The following is a 22,707-nucleotide window of genomic DNA, read 5'->3' as shown; positions in this document are numbered from 1 at the left end:
AAGCGCGATGACATGGCATGGTGTTAAATATCATTTTTATTGTGTTTTGTGTCTGAATGTTCCTCCGCTGAGCTTTATACCTGAAAACATTTACATCCAAAGTGAAAATCCAAATTTGAAACGCACTTTTATTCACTAGGGGAATATCTCATACTTTTATATTACCACGGCTCTTTTTGTGATGAAACTGTTGGGTTTCTAGGATGCTTGCAATCATAGACTGGGAATCCTCTAGACGGAGTTTAGAGCAATTATTTCATGAAACCGATGCTGCCAAAAAAACTGGGGTGCGGGGGCGAGGTGAGCGAGTCCCGTGCCGTGATTGGTCCGTTCAAAGACACGGACGTCACACAAAGACACTTTGACTCGATAATAAAGAGAAACTATACCCTATATTGTGGCAGAGGGGGTAGCGCTACTATGCTCAGTCTGGAGGATGTCTTGTCTGTGCTTGCAATAGACCCGACTTTTACACTCGTAAGGAAAGTCGCTCTTTTGTGTTGCGTCACTTTAAAAATAGAACAGAAGATGGATGACATATTTAATAAAAGAAAAGCATTCCTATTTATTGTTTTGATGGTAGGCGTTGTTTTTGGTGTAACGTTTACAGAGTTGGAAATTCGCGTCTAATGTGCTCGCTTGATAAATAAAAATTTAACGTAAACAACACGTATCTGTGTTCATCTAAATCTAGGTTAAAATAAAATATGTTGTTATTGCTTGCGTATGCATTTTTACCTTTTTGCCTACGGGGCATTCGACGCTAGTATTTATGCAACTTATATTCTTGAGCCTATAGTAGCACAATATTACCTATAACACAGCAATAACTTAAATTATAAACAAAATACATAGCCGCAATTTATAACGGAGACTAGTTTAAAAAATTGAATACTGTTAAGACTATAGTGGATGAGCCATTCTCCATACAAATGTAGTCCCCGTTTTCCTCCCTGGATATTAACATTATGAAAAATATTTTTACATGATTTATTGTGTACTAATCATAGCTCTATTCTCTTTGGTAGTACCAAAGAGAATATAATAAAACTCAAAATAAAACTGTATAACTCTCAAAAAATGTATATATGTAAATAAATAAATGACCTCATTTTTTTCATATCATTTTGAACCATGTTCTTTCACTGATACCTATGTGTTAAAATTGTTAAATATCAAACGGTGTCGTCATCGCCATCTAGCCGATCATAGGCCAAAGGTATGTGCGCCATCTATCCGAGAATGACTTTTTCTTGATTTCCGAGGCACGTTTTTTCCTTTGACTTTATTCATCTTATACAGAGTTACATATGTCTTTGGTACTACGGACAATCGGTCACGTGACTTTGTCTCCTTTCCTCTCAATGCATCAATTGCAGCTGTCATGTGCACATAATATGGCGACATATCTCATATTATATCATCTCCGTTATTAATAAAACAGCATATCAGTTTATAATAGACGAGTATTTTAGCTGTAAAGTGATACAGGAATGGGGATATGATATTGCTTTTAGGGTAACATTCCATTTCTGACCGCAGCGGCACTACTGGTACTGAACGCGTCGCTGTTACTGTCAATTTCCATAGTAAAATGAACAGTAGTGCATCTGCGGTTGGAAATGGACTGTCACATTTAGGCTATACATTTTATACTTTTTATTGGTAACATTTATATTTGTATAAAATTTGTTACAAGCTTTAATGAAAACGGGCTTTGAAGAGGTAGTCGATCAATCCAAGAACGTATAAGTATGTTATAAAAATGCTACTATACATATAGTTGGTCAAACCAATTTGTCAGTAAATAGGAACAAACAAAACTTATGTATACTCATCCTTTTCTTTTGGGTGCTAGTACTAGTGTAAGACAAAGATAGTATGATTCTCTCTGTCTATGTTTGAAATGAGGCAGTCCTTTGACACACTATAGGTTATAACCGATTACATTTGCATTCACGTTATTGAAAATAGGCCTACGTGGGTTGATTATATAAAATACCTTCAGCAAAAGCAGTAAAATATTATAAATGATGTCGCATCGTAATATTTAACTTTGAGAATCGACATTACGCAATAAATTCAACCGACATTTGGCGGTTTGGCCTTTTAACACGTGGAAATTAATATAATATGAAAATTTATAATAGGCACAGTTTATTCATTTTGTCATTCGAAGCATACGAGTTATGAATACTTAATTTTGTCTATGTGCGAGGGAGTCTTGTATAAAAACATTTAAAATTACTTGCACGTGTAATTAACATGCGTTAGTTAACTAAATCAGTGAAAAATACATTAAGATTTTTTAAATATAAGTAAATAGGAAGAAAGTTAACAATAGCAGTTTGCCAAGTAGACCTGCCAATACCTACTTATTCAGAAATTGATATTTCTTTTTTTTGTCATGCTAAAGAGTAGGTAACTAGTAGTTAATATACCTATCAGTTTCATTTCTCCACTACCTAAAGGTTGTCTGGAAGAGATCGCTCTTTAGCGATAAGGCCGCCTGTTGTTTACCTCTGTCTTTATTAATTATTTGTGTTTCCATGTACATTTATTCTGAGGTTGTGCAATAAAGAGGATTTGTATTGTATTGTATTGTACAGGTATATGTTCAAATATTCACTTCAGCGGACTCATTATTTAGTTCACCCCTTTTAACAATAGTTTAAGTTTCGAGTCTAGTTAGAATACGTAAGCATTCAAATCTCAAGTTTCCAAGTTCTCAGTTACTTAACGTTATAATGATGTTAACGATAGCTATCTTCATTCGGCTTTGTCATCAGTCTTCCGTTCAGGAAACAAGCTTAGTGTATAATAATAACTATTTACATTAAACTTATTTAATTTTATACAATGATGTGTAGGAATAACTTAAAGAAATATACACAGGTAATAACTACAGGAGATACATTTTGTCATTGCCACCCAGCCAAAAGGGACATCCGCGCCAGGCCACGACGAAATACCTATACTATGCGATCGCCTAAGGTTTATCAGTCTCAGGACGCCCTAGATACAAGTACAGTGCTGCAAGCTTCAACCTGTCTACCTAACACGCGCTAACGTCACTTACACTCATGTGTGTAGACCATTTGAGCCGGTTCTATAAAGTCCCAAAGTTTATTAATTTTCAGCCACAATTTGCGAAATGTAGAATACTATTGTGAAGAATTGCCAGTCAATGGCAAGTTGTTGTTATGCTTTGAAATGCTTAATTTTTGTGACAACCTGTGCCCTGTTTATCAAAAGCTTGTAACTTGTAATAAAAGTGGAAGTCCCTTTCTAACAAAAGCTGTCAAAAAGTGACATCCGCTTGTATTACAAGTTACAAGCTTTTGAGAAACGGGCCCCTGATCTAATTTCAAGTTACTTACTTGATATCTAAATAATAGACGCAAGGTGACAACATAGTTTGTTTGAGCTAGCAAAGCAAATTCACTTAGAAATTCCCCCCGTACATTTCCGTACACTGTTGACCGACACAAAGTTTTCGCATCTAATTATTGATCAATTTGCCGGCGCGACACAATTAGTCGAGAGTGCAGGTCCTAAACGTCGGCGTTGCGTGAACAAGAAGAGATTTCTTTTGGCAGGATTGGTAAGTTTTTTTTCATAATTTATGTGTTTTTACTACGGAATAGTATAATTAATAATTATGATATCATAAATAAATTCGGCATCCCAAAACGATACCAAAATTGGACTAGTAGCTTAAATAATATAGATAACAAGATAAATTTGAATGCAACCCCCTAAAATATTACATCAAAAATCTGGGTGGCTCCACTTCTTAAATCCATCCTTGGGTCCTAAGGACCAATCCTGCCAAAGGAAATCTCTTGTTCATGCAACGCCGTAGTTGACCTTTTTATGCTCTGAGCACACTCGATTAAATCTACTGCTTTGATAGTGGTGGTTTCGTTATCCATCTATAGATCCTTCCTGCTGTCAACTCTGTCTAGAATGGTGAACATCAGTAAAAATATATCAATTAAAGTCCGTCAACCAAATCTTGTCAGTAGTAAAAGGCAAATTTGAAAAATCGCGGGTTAGTAACACTGTGTTCAAATAATTCCAAAACGCGTGGAATGAGGATCGTGAATGACAGCCGTCACCTTATTTGTTTTCATTTGGTTTTCATTCTGAATCGTTTCTGTTTCAAGAGATATTTGTGCTGTCACCATTAAATACCAATACATTAAATAAGAATAAGCAAAGCTAAGGGGCCTACAATGTACAATCATGCTCGTTGATGGTAAACATTACTAAAAATTGAGACTTATGACAAGTACTGGAAGAACTCTTTCGAACTTTTAAGATTATGTTCAGTTTTTTTGTTTTAGGGTTAAAAGGCATAAATAAAATTAAAACGTATGCCTAAATCTATCCAACAAGACCATAAGTTGTGTCCTGGAAACCGTCCATAGGCCCACATGTCTAATATTTTCAGCAATCAGTTGTGACTATTTACAAAGGTAAACCTTTTAAACAGTATTAAGAGCCTTGAGGTACATTGCTGCTTTTCTTAGCACAATACTGCTCTTTGAGTGTTGCCCTACTTTAGTTTGCTTTACATTGCTACTGACAAGATTTGGTTGACGGACTATACCACTTCACCCGATACACAAAACCACGTAATAATACTTACACTTTAATAAGCTTGATTATCTGGGAATATCACATTTTTGTTTAGATTTTCTCAATGAAAAAGCTTGAAGTTCTAAAATTATACCAACATTTGCAGGATGCTCATTAATTGTAAACTAAATAAGCAGGTTTCCATGGGATGATATTAATTATTCAACAGCTTTTATCTCATTCATATGAAAGATTAAAGGCAACCGGTAACCGCTGTTAATTACATAATTAATGGGTAGGTAACGTGTTATTCTATGGAACTTGCTAACTATGTAAACAAACCGCCATATTGAAATTGTCTCTGAATGAAGAATTTACTAGTGAATTTTGTTTACATAGTTAGCAAGTTCCATAGAATGACACTAAGGTAGGTACATCGCTCCTAAAAAAGGGCATGCGATTTTTTGTTAACCTGTTGAATTTGCAGAACTGTATATTGAATAGGTATCTTCTTCAAAGCGTAGGGTAGGGTAAAAGGTTAAAACAACCCATAAAATTAAACTATGACTTAAAACGCCCTGTACAACTAATTATGGTAGGTTGTAAAAAAAACCGGGTGCACTCCGGGAGTGCCGGCAGAAGTGAAAACTCAATGACTAGTGCAAAATGTCTGCAGCACTATGTATAATTGAGTTATTTCGTCGCATTACTTGAAACCTCTATGCACATCACTGTTAGTACTCGAGTTATATTATTACCAGTTAGAGGGAAACTCACTAGATGGCATTTAAATCAATAAAGAAAAACTCAATGACATTGTAACAGTTTTTCGATCAGGTCACGTGTCCGTGTTACGGTCACGTGATCTGTCGCGAGTTTAACATTTTTTCCCCACCTCAAAAAGTGTAGGTACAGCGCCGCTAAAGAAGTTTTCACTTCAAAAAACTTCAAATTATGTAGACTACGGAAAACTGAGCGTCATGATTCCATGTGTATACCTAGTTTGTCAAGTAGACGATTTTGTTTGTCAGACAAGAAACCTGTTTGAAATATGACTATAAAAGTAAAGACTATTAAATAAAACAATACATAACCTTTTAAGTTGTTACGTTGATTTCCCCTCGAGCGCCCCTAAATAAAGTCTGCCTAAATAAGGAGACCGATTCTGTTGTCATAAGTTGGTATGGTATTTTATTTTGATACTCATATCTCATATACTATGGAGCTGCTCATGCGTGCGCTCGTGAGGTACAAGACATACCCAATGCAACGAAATAAAAAATACGTTTTAATATATCTAACAACCTACCAAAAACCTACCAATAAAGCAAGTTATCAATTTAAAAAAGATGAGCCTATGAAAATAACAAACAATGATAGCGCCCAGTGTTGATGCTCTGAGATTTCTCTCGTTTCTGATGCTCACTTTTAAGCCTTATAAGACGACCACTTGTATGCATTTTTCGTGAGGACTGACCAGTGCTATAAACGCGAAAATCGAAGTTCGCAAATTGCGGGCATCTGTCTCTGTCTCTCTAATTACGCCTTCATTGGAGTAAAAGAGAAAGATACCCGCAATTTGCGAATTTCGGTTTCCGCGATAGCGTTACGGCTCACGCTGATTGGTGCAGCGGCGCACGCTATCTCAAGGTCGTATCAAAGTAATGTGAAAACTATAACAGAATTGGCCCCAAGGTCTTCTTGTTCGGTTCACAGAATAATTAAATTTGCTACAAGTTCCCCGTGTCTCTCGCATGCGTAAGTGGGTTGTTGCCGGAATACTTTTCGTCCATTATGCGTGACAGTACCCGTTATTAGATGAAATAACAATGCAGCTTATGTGTATGATCACTTCAAAGAGAGAGAGCAATTGGTGTAAAATTAACCAAGGGGGAAAATTCTCAGGTTGTTTTTAACAAATTCAAATAATATATAATCATCGTATTTTGAACATACATACAAATTTTAATTGATGTAAATTCGTACGTAAAGTACCTATGTAATATTTGCGACTTAGGACATGTTTATGCCAGCATGAAAATAAAACCGAATTCAATCATGTTATAAAGAGAGTAAATATGACGGCGACGACGGAACATCGCTTGAAAAATATCTAATCCAGGCAACACCTTATCACATTCGCTGCGCTAAGGGAAGCATTTGGCCGTATTAGACTTTCCGCCGGTGCGGCAGCTATCTGCGCTTGTCTTACCCCCGGTGCGGCGGTGGTTAAAATTCCTGTAAAATAGGGATGTTGACAATTTTTGGAACTGGTTTCATTTTGTAGATAGACACGTAATAATTACAGAAAAAAATATAAAAAAAATATATTCATTAATTTTGAATAAAAAAACATGTATAATAAGTTTCGTGTTTCAATTTCGCGCCTAAACGCTCCAAACTGTCACGTGACCTTGATGACGTAACGGCGTTTTAAACAAACTGCTGTCAGTCATTATTTTTAAAGCCTTATCACACTACCGCATCGGACAGCGACCTTCTTTCTCACTCTAACTTATAGCTGCGTCCTTAACGCACCACCTTACACACTATCGATTCGTGCGCCGCACCGCACCAAGATCGCGTTTCGGTACGATAATCAGTAGACACTTAGGCAGGTTTTACGCGCTCCGATTGGCGTTTGCAGTCACGTGATACTGGGCATTATTTTAAATACTTTTCATTATTTTTAATTAATTTATTACGCATATTTACACATGCAAAATATGATTTTCCGCGTTCTAATACTCCCTGCTATGGTAAAAACATAACATGTTATATATTCGCGATTCATGTCAACATCCCTATTAAGGGTATTGAAAAATGCCTATATTTTTGGGAATTTTATACAGATCCGCGAGTGACGGCAGCTGTATATACATACACAAGGATATAGTCTATTGATCAGAATGACTTTTAGTTCAAATCGATAACATTCCAGGTCTGTAGGGACCTTTAAAGTCAGGACATGGTACGGGAAAATGTAGGTCCTGCCGCAAATTTGGCTTTCTCAATACGGGAAGTATATGACTCGTAACGCACTGGCAGTAAGTTTGGGTTTCGCGCTGCCGTACCGAATATGTTATTGTTTCACCTGAGTTGTAGCATTAGAATGCAAGTGCAAATTTTGAAATTAGCATTTTTCATTTATATCAGCTCACTTTTCTATTACAAAGCCAGTAAGATTTTAATGCTTACTTAAAAATGCATAGTGGCAGAGTGCGACAAAATGCGATTTCCTCGCTGACGGATATAGCTAGATTAACTTGGGCTTAGGGCTTCCTGGCGTGGGTTCCCGAGGCAAGACGAGTCGAGGTCTCTGGCACACCAGTGTAACTGAACTCTTGACCTTTAATAACTATATATGTGCATAGATAAATAAATAGTAAGGCGATTAGGGTGTGTGCAATGTATAAATCGGTTTAGTTAGCCGCAGTTTTGACCGTAGAGGTAAATAAATACCTTACATTTGTACCTTATGATGCGTTACTAGGTTGAATAAAAAACCGGCCAAGTGCGAGTCGAACTCGCGCACGGAGGGTTCCGCACCATCAACAAAAAATAGAGCAAAACAAGCAAAAAAACGGTCACCCATCCAAGTACTGACCCCGCCCGACGTTGCTTAACTTCGGTCAAAAATCACGTTTGTTGTATGGGAGCCACACTTAACTCTTTATTTTATTCTGTTTTTAGTATTTGTTGTTATAGCGGCAACAGAAATACATCATCTGTGAAAATTTGAGCTGTCTAGCTATCACGGTTCGTGAGATACAGCCTGGTGACAGACGGACGGACAGCGGAGTCTTAGTAATAGGGTCCCGTTTTTACCCTTTGGGTACGGAACCCGGTAAAAACGGTAACGGCAAGGTAAACGTACTGGTGCTCGACGCGGTCCCAGTACATGTCATCTTGAAACTGAAGTCATTGTCAATAGAGGTGACAGCAGGGTGTCATCTATTGGGCGTTAGCATGTCGAGCACTAGTACGTTTACCTTACTAATTTAATAAGGCTTTAGGCGCCGTATAGTGTCATCTACTTCAGCTGTCAAAAAAGAGTATGTAAAAGAAGAGTATGTACAAATCTTTTTGACATTTCATTGGTTTTATCGACAGTTTCATTTGCCTCTGTACGCGATCATAATAACTATTCTACACCGGCGATACCGGTATGCATGTATTGAAGTATTTTATCCGCAAACTGTTGATATCTAGTATATCTACGTTACTGGAACTATTTTGTATTTGCCGCAAGTAAAACTAACTTAATATTTTGGATTCATGTCGGGTAAAGGAACATTGAGTTATACCAAGATATGTCTGCAACGATTTTGATAGCACACGCAGTGCAATTGTTATTTATTCGTCATAAATTTATAGAAGAATATTTGACGTTTAAAATAACACTTATAATACACTGAATAAAAATATATACATACCCAGTCTTTTAGTCCTATGGACTTCGAGTTTTAGCCGTGGGACAGCAAAAAATGCCTATTTGAAAATTGACCCTGGTGCGATTGAGGCCTAAAAAGATTTTGTAATTCTAAATATCAGTCTACCAGTCAATCTTCGGGTAAACAGATACTGTGCTCGTGGGGCGATGGCGCGTGGGTGTGTAAAGTTTATAAAAGGCTGCAATAAACAGCACTGCCCATGCAAGTTTTACTATTTCGCCACAATAAAACAACGCCGTAAACCGGTCTTTGGAGTATAAACCGCAATCGGAAGCTTGTTAGGCGACACATCGGTTTTATACGGTCCTACATTAGATCCGACTTCCGGGTTGTAAAACTTTGAGTGCCCTATAATGTTGCACTTTACATTTTATAGTGGAAGTCGAAAAAATAAATATATATTTATTCAGACACACCCATTTTGTCATGTGGGTCTTCGCGCCAATTTTTTATATATTTGCAGCCTTTTTCTAATGACAAAGTAGGTAGGTGCCAGATTATATACAACATTTAAATTAGATCAGAAAGGCATGTGTTTTAGGTGTCTTATCTGTTCTAAAAAGGCTTAGTTCCGGCTCGTAAAACTCTAAGTGACTCGTAATGTTGTACTTTACACGGCCCGGAAAAGTTCGAACAATTTACACGGCTCATCATATTAATTTTTTACGAATTTCAACAACTTTACGATATATATCATGTTCTAATTAGAAACTTTCTTGGTATTATTTAACAAGTTTCGAAGTTATGTTATCTTATCGGCCCTAAAGCCTCATTTCTTATTTATAACTGAAATAATTTTTAACAGAGTCTTTTAATTGAGGTAAAACAAAACCTGGCCAATTTGTGTTACTTTTTATTTGAATTCTATGGATTTTAACATCAGTCCCATCATAAAGCAGAAGTATATAATAAGTGCGTTAAACTTATCATCATAAACTATAGCTTCTGCCCGCCACTTCGACTGTGTAATTAGATATTCAATATCCGTGTTAAAAACTATCCTATGTCCTTTCCCGGGACTACTATCTCCATACCAAATTTAATACAAATCGGTTCAACGGTTTAGTTATGAAAAAGACAGACTTCTAATATTATGTATAGTAGGGTTGGCTGCCTGAACTGTAATGCATAATGCACCACGTATATGTAACGCGCCGCGTTAAGCTTTATAGAATTTTGATTTGTACAGTATCAACGTCGGGAGGATGAACTTAAACTAACGGCGGACCTGAAATAAAGGAGAGTGACCTATAACAGACGACAGTAGTTTCTTACTCACTTAAAAAGGTCTTAATTCATTATAAAATGACTGTTTATTTGTTAACAGACAACATGAGCATCCCAATGCAACTCCTCCTGGTAGTCGCCGCCTTCTGCGTCCTGTCCGACGGCGCGCCGGACGGACGCATCGCACGCGCCAAGCAGCAACGCCCCACCCGGGGCTTTAAGAACCTCGAAATGATGACGGCGAGGGGCTTCGGGAAACGCGGCAGGGTCTCCACTAGGAGTGAACGTGAGTTGTTTAGCTGTGTCCGATCTACGAATTTGTGAAAGGTGCAGACGCTTTTTTTACGAATTAGAATTAGTAAATACTCGTAATTGGGCGTTTTTTGTTTAAGTTGTCCCCTACACTTTTTTTTCAAATTTGGGATTTATTATGTTATTTCTACTCAGAATCACGAGCTCTTTCTATCCTAATAGGAGAAAAAAAGTGTCCTAAGGTTTTTATTTCCATTCCGTCACTATTTTTCATAAACTTTGTATGGCGGTCGCGGAATGGAAAGATCGAAAAATGTATGGAAATTTTTTGACACTTTTTTTCTCCTATTAGGATAGAAAGAACTCGTGATTCTGAGTAGAAATAACATAAAAATCCCAAATTTGAAAAAAAAGTGTAGGGGACAACTTAAAAAAAAAAACGCCCAATTAGTGCTTGAATATTTTCTAATGTACTCGCACCTAACATACGACTGTTTTCCGTGGTAGACATAAGAGGTACACGATGTTAAAATTGTAGTACTAGAAGATAAGGTTTATAGGCAATTAATTGTTAGTGAAACTAGAACAGTCACCTGCAATAATATTATGTTACACAACGAAGGCCGCAAAAATATTTTGACACGTTCTTATTTGTAGAGCCTTAAGAGCGTGCCACATATTATTTTTGTGACACGTGCAGGTGACTGTACCTAATGTAAGAACCTCATCACATTTTTTGCAGGTGATGCTGAAGACTGACTTTATCCGTATACTAATTTGTTCTAAAGAGATGGAACTCATTTTATAAAGTGATTAGGTATCATACCTAATGGTTGTCTCCTTGTCGATTTTGTTGTGTAATACCATAGAGAAATATAATAAGACAAGAGTTAGACTATTAATTTCAGTATCTACATCTAGCATCGAGTAGCGGAACTATCAGTACTGCTACTTGACAATAGATGTAGCACCGACCGGAAAGTCTTATCTCAACAGTATAAGACTTTCCGGTCGGTGCTACATCTATTGTCAAGTAGCAGTACTGATAGTTCCGCTACTCGATGCTAGATGCTAATAGTCTTTTTGGTACTAAAACTGATGTATAGAGTGAGCAATCTATGTATTTTTTCTCTCTATGGTAATACATATAAATAGGGAAATTCTTATTCTAATCTAATATGTTTAAAGTACACCACAGTCTACATGTAACTACATTTCTTAATCACGGAGTTTGTTTTCCCCACTATATTTTTCCCATCCGTAGTTGTGGTTGATTCTAGAAGTTGTGCTTAACCGAGATTAATAGCACAATATTCTATCCACCTAACGACAATGAACGACTGAAACTTCAGTAGTGTAAGTCTTGCAATTTCCAAAGTTTGTGAAAGAACTTTGTTTCTTCCCGCATAATGTTTGTAAGTCAATTGGAAATCCTGCTCATACATGTAAAACTGACGCAATCTTACTATGTTTGTCATGGAAATATGTTATAAGCCTACAGCAGTTTCCTATGATAAATCCATTTCAAATAGAATTTTTCGACAATGTCTTTTCCTCGTTGATATCGCCTTTTTCACAAAAGTGTATAGGTAAAATGATAATCTAGAATTAGATAGAATGAAGTCTGTGGACGAATTTTTGGTGCGATCACTGCATTAAGGATGACACGTTAGACCGGGCCGGGTTCGGGCCGGAGCTTCCAGCGCTTACTTTTCTATGACAATGACAGGTAATCACGTGATGCTTTCCATAGAAAACGAAGCCCCGGAAGCTCTGACCCGGACACGGCCCGGTCTAACGTGAGCCATCCTATAAGGTACCTACATAGGAGTTATCTATAAATTGTATCGTAATTGGCCTTTGTCTACTCCAGACGACAATGAATGGAGACATCGATTTTGATGGCTAACAGGGCTGAAGTGAAACCGACACGATCTTCCTCATTATGTGGTAGAAGAAATTAACCACAAGTCTACACTTTTTCAGAATGAAAGTTACATTACTTTACTATTCCTAATTTGGCTCCTTTTCATTCATCTTTTATAAATTTTTGACAATTTATTATCTCTAGATACCAGTTTATTATCTTTAATCGACGTCGTTAAATATCGTTATAATCTGTCGAATTTACATCCTGTCTGCCTGCAATTCGTGTCACAATTAAGATCAACGAAATTACATGTAAAGCCGCGGTCTGAACCAAATCGAACGCTTCCGAAATAGTTCGTGCTCTTCCGCCTACAATTCCAATCCGCTGGAAAGCTCAAAGGAGCCTGAAGTTGGTATGTCCGTTTGCCGTAGGTATCCTTGATAGTACATGTACAGTCGACTACAAAGAGATGTATCCACTTTTTCACCTTATTGCATTGTAATAAAGTGAAAAAGTGGATACATCTCTTTGTAGTCGACCCTACATACTCGCTGTAAGTACAGTGCAGTGAGGCAGCGATATGTGTGTGTTAACGCGGTTATTAGGCGTTAACTATTTTCTTGACTTTGTTGTAGAAATATGAAAACGAGTTATAAAATAATAAATTAACAATATTTATTGTAATTTTACATCAATATCTTGCCATTAATCGTATTGTTTTTCTTGGGGTTGACGTATTCGAATATATTTCAAAAGTAGAATCCGCACCGGATCGTAGTTTCTTCTAGTGGCGCTAATTCATAAAGGTTGGATTATTGACAGTGTGAGAGCAATGAACTAATTCGAATGTATGTTTGGAATTATATATATATTTAATTTTTGTTTCTAAATACGCCCTTTTTTATGGAGTTAATATATATTGACATAAAGTCTATTTTTTTATTCGGTAGACTAAAATGACATTTCTTAGTATGAACATCATGTGTCATTTCATACTATGAAATGTCATTTTAGTCTACGGAATAAAAAAATAGACTTTAGATGTACTAAAATAAGCCCCTATTCTTGAAAAAAAAGTTTTCTCTTCGATATCTGACAAACGATTTAATTTTGTAACAGTCAAAGAAGTCCTGTCGTTTTTAATTTTATTCGTTCCATTTTGCCACGCCAAGAGCCATTTTAATGTTTTCAGTACCTACAAATACTTATTCAACATCGCTACTATTTTTATAAAGTGACGTTCCAAATGAACGAACATTGCCAACTACCTACTCATAAAATAAGCAACAGACCCTTTTAGCACCCTTTGAATTTAAATCTACCTACACCTATTTCAAAATATCTTCCAAGCAAGCCACCAGGAATTTAATAAGCGATCTATTAGCATGTCTATAAACTGGCGGATGAGATATTCATATTGTAGTTTTGGAACTTATACAACAACCAACTATGAGTCTAACGGGTCGCATAATTTGCGATGAATTGACAGTCCTTATAGCCTTTTCATGTCGTCTACCTTCCATTGAGATTCAAATATGATATATGAAATTGTTTTTTAACAAGAACGAAACCCGTTGAATATTTTTTTAGTAATTGTGGGACATTCGTTTCTCTATAGGTGACAGTCCATTTCCAACCGCAGCTGCACTACTGTTCATTTTACTATGGAAATTGACAGTAACAGCGACGCGTTCAGTACCAGTAGTGCAGCTGCGGTCAGAAATGGAATGTCACCTTATTGGACTTTCCGCAAAAACTTTATGATGTCTTTTGTTAGTTATTTACGACTATATTAATAGAAGCTTTTAATTGGGTTAAAGCTTTTAAGTAGGTTACTTTTATATGTTTCCTAATTTGCAGGAATATAACTTAGATACCTATTACTACATCCTCATTATTTGGAAGTCCATGTTAATAACATAAAATACATGTTATTATAGGGCATTTCTTTTTTTTTTTTTTTTTGTAATTTAATAAATTTATTCAATAAAAGTCAAAATACAAATACAAAAAACAGTAACAACTTAAGACTAGCTTAAGCCTAGTCAAAAAGTCCCCCGCGAGTTGTCCCCGGCGCAAAGGTACCCATCACACTAGCAGCGTTACCACGTTGAATGGCGATGGACAACCTTTGCACCAGGTATGAACCCGCGCGGGCATCAGCCCCCCTCTCCCTAATACGACGTCCCACTTCCCTAATAAAGGCAATAGCCTCCGACCCCCAGCACCCAGTAGTCTCAAACGCAAGGGGCACAAAATAATAATTACTTGCCAGGTTCGCGTACTTATCCCGCTTCTTGACCGCGGCAAAATCTGCAGCGGCACCAGCCGTCCGCACAGTTCGGCCGAGGTGTGAGGCCGCGAAAGTGCTAACGCACGTGGCGTCCCACAGCAGGCACTTGCCCCTCTGCCACGGCACCAAAGTCAAGCCGTCCGGCCTTCTACCATCGGTGCGGCAGAGGCCCGGAGGCTCGAGGACACAGGGGATATTGGCGGATATTAAAGCCCTCCTTACAATGTCATTGAGAGCGTGGTGACGCGGGAACCTTCCTGAACAACGACAACAACTCAAAGCGTGATGGCCGGTCGCCTCCACCATGGAGCCGCAAATGCATTTATGAGGCACACAAACATCGCAGCCCAGGCGGAGAGCCACTGCCACCCGCAATGAGTCTTTGTCCAGGAGTGTTCCCAGATGAGGAGCAGGCAAAGCTTGCAACCACGCTCCCGCTTCGGCATTTGACACCGACTTCAACCTGGCCAAATTCACCCCCGTGGCTTCTCCCATAAGCCGTGCAAGAGCATCCCCAGCCCCCACCTCGTCCCAAAGTCGCTGTACTCGCGGAGCCTCGGGCAGCGACGCCGTAGGGTAACGAGCCGTCCACCTCGACAGTGCATCCTCGACAAACGGAATGGTAACCCTTTCTTCCTGACAACATAAAATTTTAAAGACAAGGTCACCAACTCCATGTGCCGATGCTAGGAAGGCTGGCAAGCCCACATCCCCCGCACACCGCAAACCGAGGCCACCGTGACGTATCGGCAAAGACGCTTGAGTCCATAGTTCATCTGAAAAAGACACATTCAAGATAGTCTCTGCCGTACCCCTCAATGCACCGTCAAAAGAGGATATTTCACCCGGACACAACCATGTTGGAGTGGTTCTCAACAGGTATGTAATTTTGGGAACCGCGAAACACATACGCAGCAGAGTCAGGGCGACATGGGCATTAATATATTTTAGGCGCTCTTGGGTGAGTAAAAGGAGACGCTTCCTGGCCTCTACGGCGTTAGAAATGGCTTCCTGGAATATAGGAGAACCCAGAAGGGTAAACGTTTCGTCTGAAAGCTCCTTGAGACCAGGAAGCAGAGACCTTAAAGAAGAGAAAGAAAAAGAAGAGGTAGCTCCACAGCAGTAAACTTCACACTTCCCCGCATTTACCTCCAGCCCCATATCCCTAAGGCAGGGGAGAAGAAAAGCCAAGTCCCGCTCTACGACTTCAGGCTCCCCACCTAAAGTGCCGTCATCTAAATACCAAATATTAAGAGGGGATTTTAAAGACGACACTGCTTCATGGATAGCAAGACTGAAGACAAGCGGCCCAAGTGGATCTGACGCACCCACCTGCGAAAGAATTAGGGAATCATCATAAACAAGGTTAGATGGAGAATGATACACCTGGTGCAAGAAAGGGTACAGGGTAGGAATATATTTTTCCACTGCGCCCAACAGAACGTCCCTCTCTACGGTATTGAACGCGTTCTTAAGATCCAATTTCATAACGATGCAGTTTGCATTCCCGGGATCCATGACAAAAGTGCGTGTGGCATGAATTGCGGCTTCACACCCCCTTTGTGTGCCAAACCCCAACTGATGTGGCTGAAGAAACTCAGCCATGCGCTCCTTAACCTCATGGCACCCTAGCTTGGCCACCAAACGGCGAAACGTGCTACCCACGGCAATTGGCCGTATACCCCCCTCTTTAGGGCATAGGGCATTTCTATCTACATGGAAAATAAAGGTTTAGGTTTTCATGGTCTACTTAATTAATTTCAAATATAATAACATTTTCTATGTTTGGTTCATATATGTTTGTAGGTCATATTAGCTTTGTCAATACGAGTATATCCATATTTGTAATATCATATTCACAATTTTGTCTCGTCGTTTTACTGTGAGTAAATTGTTACGTTATTTGGTATTGTAGGTAGGTACCTAACCCAGCTCGAAGACAATAATGAACAACGAACTTACAGCTACTGAGTCGAGCGAAATTACTTTCCGACTTCACAATACAATAAGCGAAGTTTGTTCTTTTGTGTTTCCTACAGATAACAATATTTATCTAATGAAGCTTGTGTTTACCCTTCACTCATTATTAGGAGATGTCGGTGCCCAAACTCCACCAGAGCGTACCTACCGCGCAACACCGACGTACAAGAGTCCAGCTCAGCATTACGCAAGAGATTTTGGAAAAAGAACGCCAGAATTGGAGCAAGAAGGTACCCATTATGGGTCACGTAACTGGAAGTGTTTGATGGTGCTTTGGATAGTTCGAGAACTCAACTCGGAGACCCGACTCTCGAATATACTTCATACTTTTTGAAACCAATACAAAAGGGCTTCAGAAGGAAGTTAAACGCCGTGTCGCTTTTATATTTTTAATATTCTATTGACTGTTGTTTAAGAGGCGGCATAAGTGAACTTCAGTTAAGAGAAATTTGCAAAAATGCTTGTATTTTTGTTACATATCAAAACCACTTTGACTGGATTTTGTGGCTTTTTGTAACACTCGGAAATACCCGTTAATTAATTGCTACCCTAACCATGATAAAATGTGCATAATAATGATATGTAAATGAATACTACAGTTAGTACTAGTCAATTATAATTGTCTCCTATTAATTTAAAGTTTTCGAGTAACATAATTTTACACATATTTAATTATTAACTCACATTTATAGACGGGTATAACGCGAAATTTATTCAATTACCTTTATATACCGACGTTTCGACACAGGTTTCACTGGTCATAGTCGCGGCCAACTGATGTCCCAGCAAAATGTCAAAACAGAGATTTGTGCAACTACCCGACGAAAATAATGTGAGTTAATATGTGTTCAAAACGCGAAGGTTTTAAATATAACATTTTACACACTTTGTTCAACCCTAATTCGTTGTTAAGGTGATGTTGGAGATCAAACGTCGTTGGAACGCACCTACCGTATGCCAAAATTCCAAAGCTCGTCGAACAATAACTACGCAAGAGATTTCGGAAAAAGAACACCAGAAATTGAACCAGAAGGTACCCTTTATGGGAAAAATAATTGCAAGTGATTGGTGCTTTAAGTCGAGAACTAAGACTGGTTTTCTTGATGAATATTTTAAAACGATTACTACAAACCTTTGAAAGGTATTATCGTCAGTCGTTGTTGCTTATATCTAGACTTCTCCGTTCAGGTGCTGAAAACTTCCGGGAATATGTGCAAAATGCTTAAGAAGTTCCTACAAGGATTTCAAAGTTGTTATTAGTACAAAACCCATGTTGACTGGTTCCTTTATAGCTCTCGTAACTGGCTTTAACAGTACCTGCGAAGAGTACGACAGGTATGCTAAAGGTTGAATTGCTATTTTGTGTCTTACTAAGTGTAAGGCCTGAGTGGACGCTCATGTTGGGCGTGCAGCGGGGCGGGGCGTGCGGCGTGCATGTCAAACAAATGCAAACGTATAGGAGCGGCCTTAGTGCACGCTGCTCAAATCCCTTGGGAGCTCGACGCCACGCTGCACGCCCCGCCGAACGCTCCGCTTCGAGCGTCCACTCAGGCCTTACACTAAGTGTATATAGATTAACTGTAGTTCATTGTTAGGCGAAGATCGAGATCAAACTCCGTTGCAGCGTAGTTATCGGACGCCACCCTTTAAGTCTCAATCGGCAAATTTTGCTTATGGTTATGGGAAAAGAACCACCAAAATGGAACCCGAAGGTATTCTTTTGAAAAAATGAACTGTGCTTGAGGATGCTTCACATGTTTTATAAACTGGCGATATTTTTCGAATTTTACTATTTAAAAGCAGCGCTTAGGAAAAGTTTATAGTTGACATCCAGAAAGATTATTCCATTTTGAATGAGTTGTCTTCAAATTTAACTTGAAGCTATCCTAAAGGTTAGTCACTTTAGTTTGTAAGTGAGGAAGCTTACTGATTGATGCAGTCAAACTGTTACTTATGAAGTGAATTAAGGATGACTCACGTTAGACCGGGCCGTGTCCGGGCCGGAGCTTCCGGCGCCTACTTTTCTATGACAGATGACAGGTGATCACGTGAAGCTCTCCATAGTAAACGAAGCGCCGGAAGCTCCGGCCCGGACACGGCCCGGACACGGCCCGGTCTAATGTGAGTCATCCTTAATTCACTTCATAAGTAACAGTTTGACTGCATCAATCAGTAAGCTTCCTCACTTACAAACTAAAGTGACTTCTGCTAAACCACTACGTTAATCCACACAAACAACTATTGGAGTCGATAACATGTTCAATTGTTCACATTGCTGTTTGTAGTAGCTAAATAAATATTTATGTTGTTACTCTAAGATACTCATCATTCTTATTTAGTGTTAGGTGACAACGACAATCTTCTAGAGCGTTCTAACAGAGCGCCGAGATTTAAAAGTTCAGTACCAATAACTTCGGCTAGAGGTTTTGGAAAAAGGACGGCAGACAGGGAATCCGAAGGTATCCTTATATTAAAAAGAATTAAATGGTGCTTTGAGTTTTGACAGTTTAACATATATTACGTGATTATTCTTAAATTGAAATAAATGGAAGCTTGAAAGCGCTTGGACTAAACCACTTGTTTCCTGTCTCAACTAAGGACATGTGGTTATTGTTTCGTCGCTTACATAACTTTATACAATTGCCTCAGGTACCTATTATGAGGGACGTGAATCGTGATTTATTTAAATAATTATCTAATCTTCGAACTGACCTGAAGATTATCTGTGTTACTGGTGCTTAATATTTATCTGAAGAAACATGGTCGTGCTAAACATGAACTGTTTCACTGTACCTATCATTATTTTTGATACATACATTGCAATGTTTTTATTAGTCAGCTTAAAGGCGTAGGAAGTATACCGCGTCTTTATGATATTGTCATAGAGAAAAAAATACATAGATTGCTCACTCCATACATCAGTTTTAGTAGCAAAAAACGGAACTATCGGTACTGCTACTTGACAATAAATGTAGCAGTACTGATAGTTCCGCTACTCGATGCTAGATGTAGACACTGAAATTAATAGTCTAACTGATGTATGGAGTGAGCACTCTTGTCTTACTATATTTCTCTATGATATTGTTGAAACATAAAATAGAAAATAAAAAGTCCGGTGTACTACCTAAACACCTCCCAATTTTTTCGAGTCCGTTAAGCGTAATAAAAATGGACTCAAAAATTACCTAGCTATTTACGTTGTGTTATATTTATTGTTATTTCTAAACCTGTTTATTATTAGGGGACATGCAAGACCAATTTGTGCCAGAACGATCCAGTCGCACTACGTATATATTCAAAAGCTCGGCACCGGTAGGTACCGCCAGGGATTTTGGAAAAAGAACGCCAGAAATGGAATCCGAAGGTATCCTTATATTAAAAAGAATTAAATGGTGCTTTGAGTTTTGAAGACTATAAAACGTTTGCTTATTGATGAATATATGTTTTGATAAGTATAAGGATCTTTGTGACAGATTTAAATTAAGACATCTGCTTTTGATACCAAATTTGTTCTGTTCTGAGAAGTTTCTTAATTTTGCAATATTCATTGTAATTATTTATAACAATGGCTGTATTGGGCAAGCAGCGAAAGTATTTAATTAACTCAATGTGGGCAGATCTGAGTTACAAGTTTAATTTAGCAGTATTCGGTTTCCGATATACAGTAAAAATAGAGTTTATTACAAAGTTTAGAACCATCCGATACCTACAGTGAAATAACATGAACGTACCAATGCAATGTCCATTATATCTGGAGGACATACTCGTGGCATCGTCGTCACAATTATGTGATCATTTGTTTATCTTATTGCAACGAGATAAGTTCTGCCGATGGTCAACAAGTGTGTTTCTGTTATTATACCTACCACTGACACTCTTGTGTATCAACAGGAAGATATAACCACTTACTTGCTTGACAGCTTGAGCAACTTGCTCCAAAATTAGACATTTGATAAAACAATTAAACGATCTTCTAGTAGAATAATTATTTTGTGGTTGACATTGATATATGCCTATGCCGATTTTAAGTAGACCATCATTACTATCATATTGTAACATTTAAATGAGGTTGTTATAAAGTTGTCATATGTAATAACTGTTGAATCATAATTACCCAGTGAAGAGCAAAGTAGGCATATTTTACGGTACACTAGCATAGCAGTGTTCAGCAGGAATTCTCAAAATTAAACGTGTCTCGCGCAAATTCTGTACTGTGTAAAACCACATCGACTGGTTTCAAGTTTCTAACTTCCATATATAGACAAAGGAAGTGCTTATAAAAATATTTTTGGCAGAGCCGAGGCGCTTCAATCCCAAGAACTTAATGATGGTGGCTCGGAGCTTCGGCAAACGGAGTGATGAGACCGCTGATGAAGGTAAACCGTCAGCGGTGTCGTGCTTTAAGGCCTGTGCACATCGGATGCGTATGCGTAGACGTGCACGTGCGCGTTGTGATATAGAGATCCGTATGAGAGACGGCACATCACTTACGTGACGTATGCGTGCAAAGCTGCAACATTTTTGTGCTACGCACACGCAGCCGGTGTGCTCTGGGTTAGGCTTTGAAGCGCCAAAAATGTTTAAAATATTAAATTAAGCTTTGTCTGTTTTTTGAAAATAATGCGCTTTTTATTAATTTAAGACTGACTTTTCATAATATCGAGGGAATAGACTTTTAGTTATTAGAATTAGGAGGAAGTAGGTTTTATAATAATCTTTTAGATACATATTTAATATAACTTTACAAATCAAACTTAGTTCCAGAAATCTAACAATGATATAGGTAATAAACAGGTTAAAATTTGATCTAAGCCTTTGTCAATATGATTTAATTCAAATATATTTAGGTACGTTTTCCTACCATCATATTTATCAAATAACCTCACAATAATTAAACATTAATCGGTGCTGTAACAGAAGAAAAGAGACCAAGAAGAACGGATTTCACTCCCGATAACAAAGTTAACATAGCCGTCGGGTACGGGAAGCGAAAAATACCGAACAAGCGAGGTAATGCCCCGATTCGGGATAAGCCCACAATCCATTATAGCAGTAAATGAATACTATGTTTACACTATTTATATAAAAAGGGCATGAGACGGCTCTAACCCCACGTGCAAACTGAGGGCTAATTTTGGCGTGTGTACATCTGTGTGCTATTATTTTTTAAGTTCCAGAATAAACAATATACACTGTTTTTTGTGTGACATTATGACATGTGACTTATAAGCTTGACTACTAGTTTAAAAAAGGTTTTAGCCATTTATCAATTAATAGTTGTTTTGAAAATAGCTATTTAATTAAGGTTCATGTGGTGAAAACCGATTATAAGGGAAGACCATCTACAAGCTCTTCCTTTCTGACTGTGTTTGAGCGAAGTACGTATTCAAATACGAGAGTTTATATACGGTCTTCCCAGTAATTATACATTTTATGTCTTTGCCAGATTGACCTTAACGACTATTAATAATAGCAATGATTTCAATGCTTTTCAGGACACAGGACATTAATCATATATTATTTAAATGCTAATGTTATTTTAATTGTTTAGTCCTGTTGTATTTCCGGGATTGCAAATTGTATGCTTAAATTGTCCAATACGACGCTCATAAAATATATGTACTTATTTGTATTATCATGTATTTTATTTCAGCCAAAACACTTAATTCAGTCCAGTGGAAAAATATAGACTCCCTTACTGTACTTGTTACTGTTGTTATACTTGCTTAATTAATTACATTAGTGTCAAGTACCTACAGTAATAAAAGCAGTTGACATTTCCATATATATCTACATGCATTAGAGTAATTGTTTATATTGACAACTGCCGCAGGAAATACATATATACCTACGCAATTTGTTTAAGCAGTAACTCAGCAAAGAACTAAGTATAAATCTCACCATATATACCTACAGTATTTTTTTTATAAAATTATAATACTTTACTGGAAATTTGCTGCAACATGCCTTAAGTATTTCAAAATGTTGTTATTTTGAATTTACCAAAAAGTTTATGTATTAATTAAAACAACGCTGATTGTAAAGGA

General features: G+C 37.8%; 1 protein-coding gene across 1 annotated transcript in view; it reads left to right on the top strand.

Moving 5' to 3' along the window:
- Nucleotides 1-22,707, top strand: part of LOC134652042 (allatotropins-like) — a 75,710-nt gene that overhangs the window by 39,644 nt on the left and 13,359 nt on the right. Inside the window, exons 2-6 of the mRNA XM_063507195.1 lie at nucleotides 10,366-10,551; nucleotides 16,771-16,890; nucleotides 19,105-19,119; nucleotides 20,956-21,036; nucleotides 21,578-21,670. Coding sequence (XP_063363265.1) covers nucleotides 10,371-10,551; nucleotides 16,771-16,890; nucleotides 19,105-19,119; nucleotides 20,956-21,036; nucleotides 21,578-21,670 — 490 coding nt within the window. The 5' untranslated portion in view covers nucleotides 10,366-10,370. The remainder of the gene's footprint in view (nucleotides 1-10,365; nucleotides 10,552-16,770; nucleotides 16,891-19,104; nucleotides 19,120-20,955; nucleotides 21,037-21,577; nucleotides 21,671-22,707) is intronic.

The sequence above is a fragment of the Cydia amplana genome, chromosome 11, assembly GCF_948474715.1.
Source record: "Cydia amplana chromosome 11, ilCydAmpl1.1, whole genome shotgun sequence".
Lineage (NCBI taxonomy): Eukaryota > Metazoa > Arthropoda > Insecta > Lepidoptera > Tortricidae > Cydia > Cydia amplana.
This window is presented reverse-complemented; position numbering and strand designations above follow the sequence as displayed.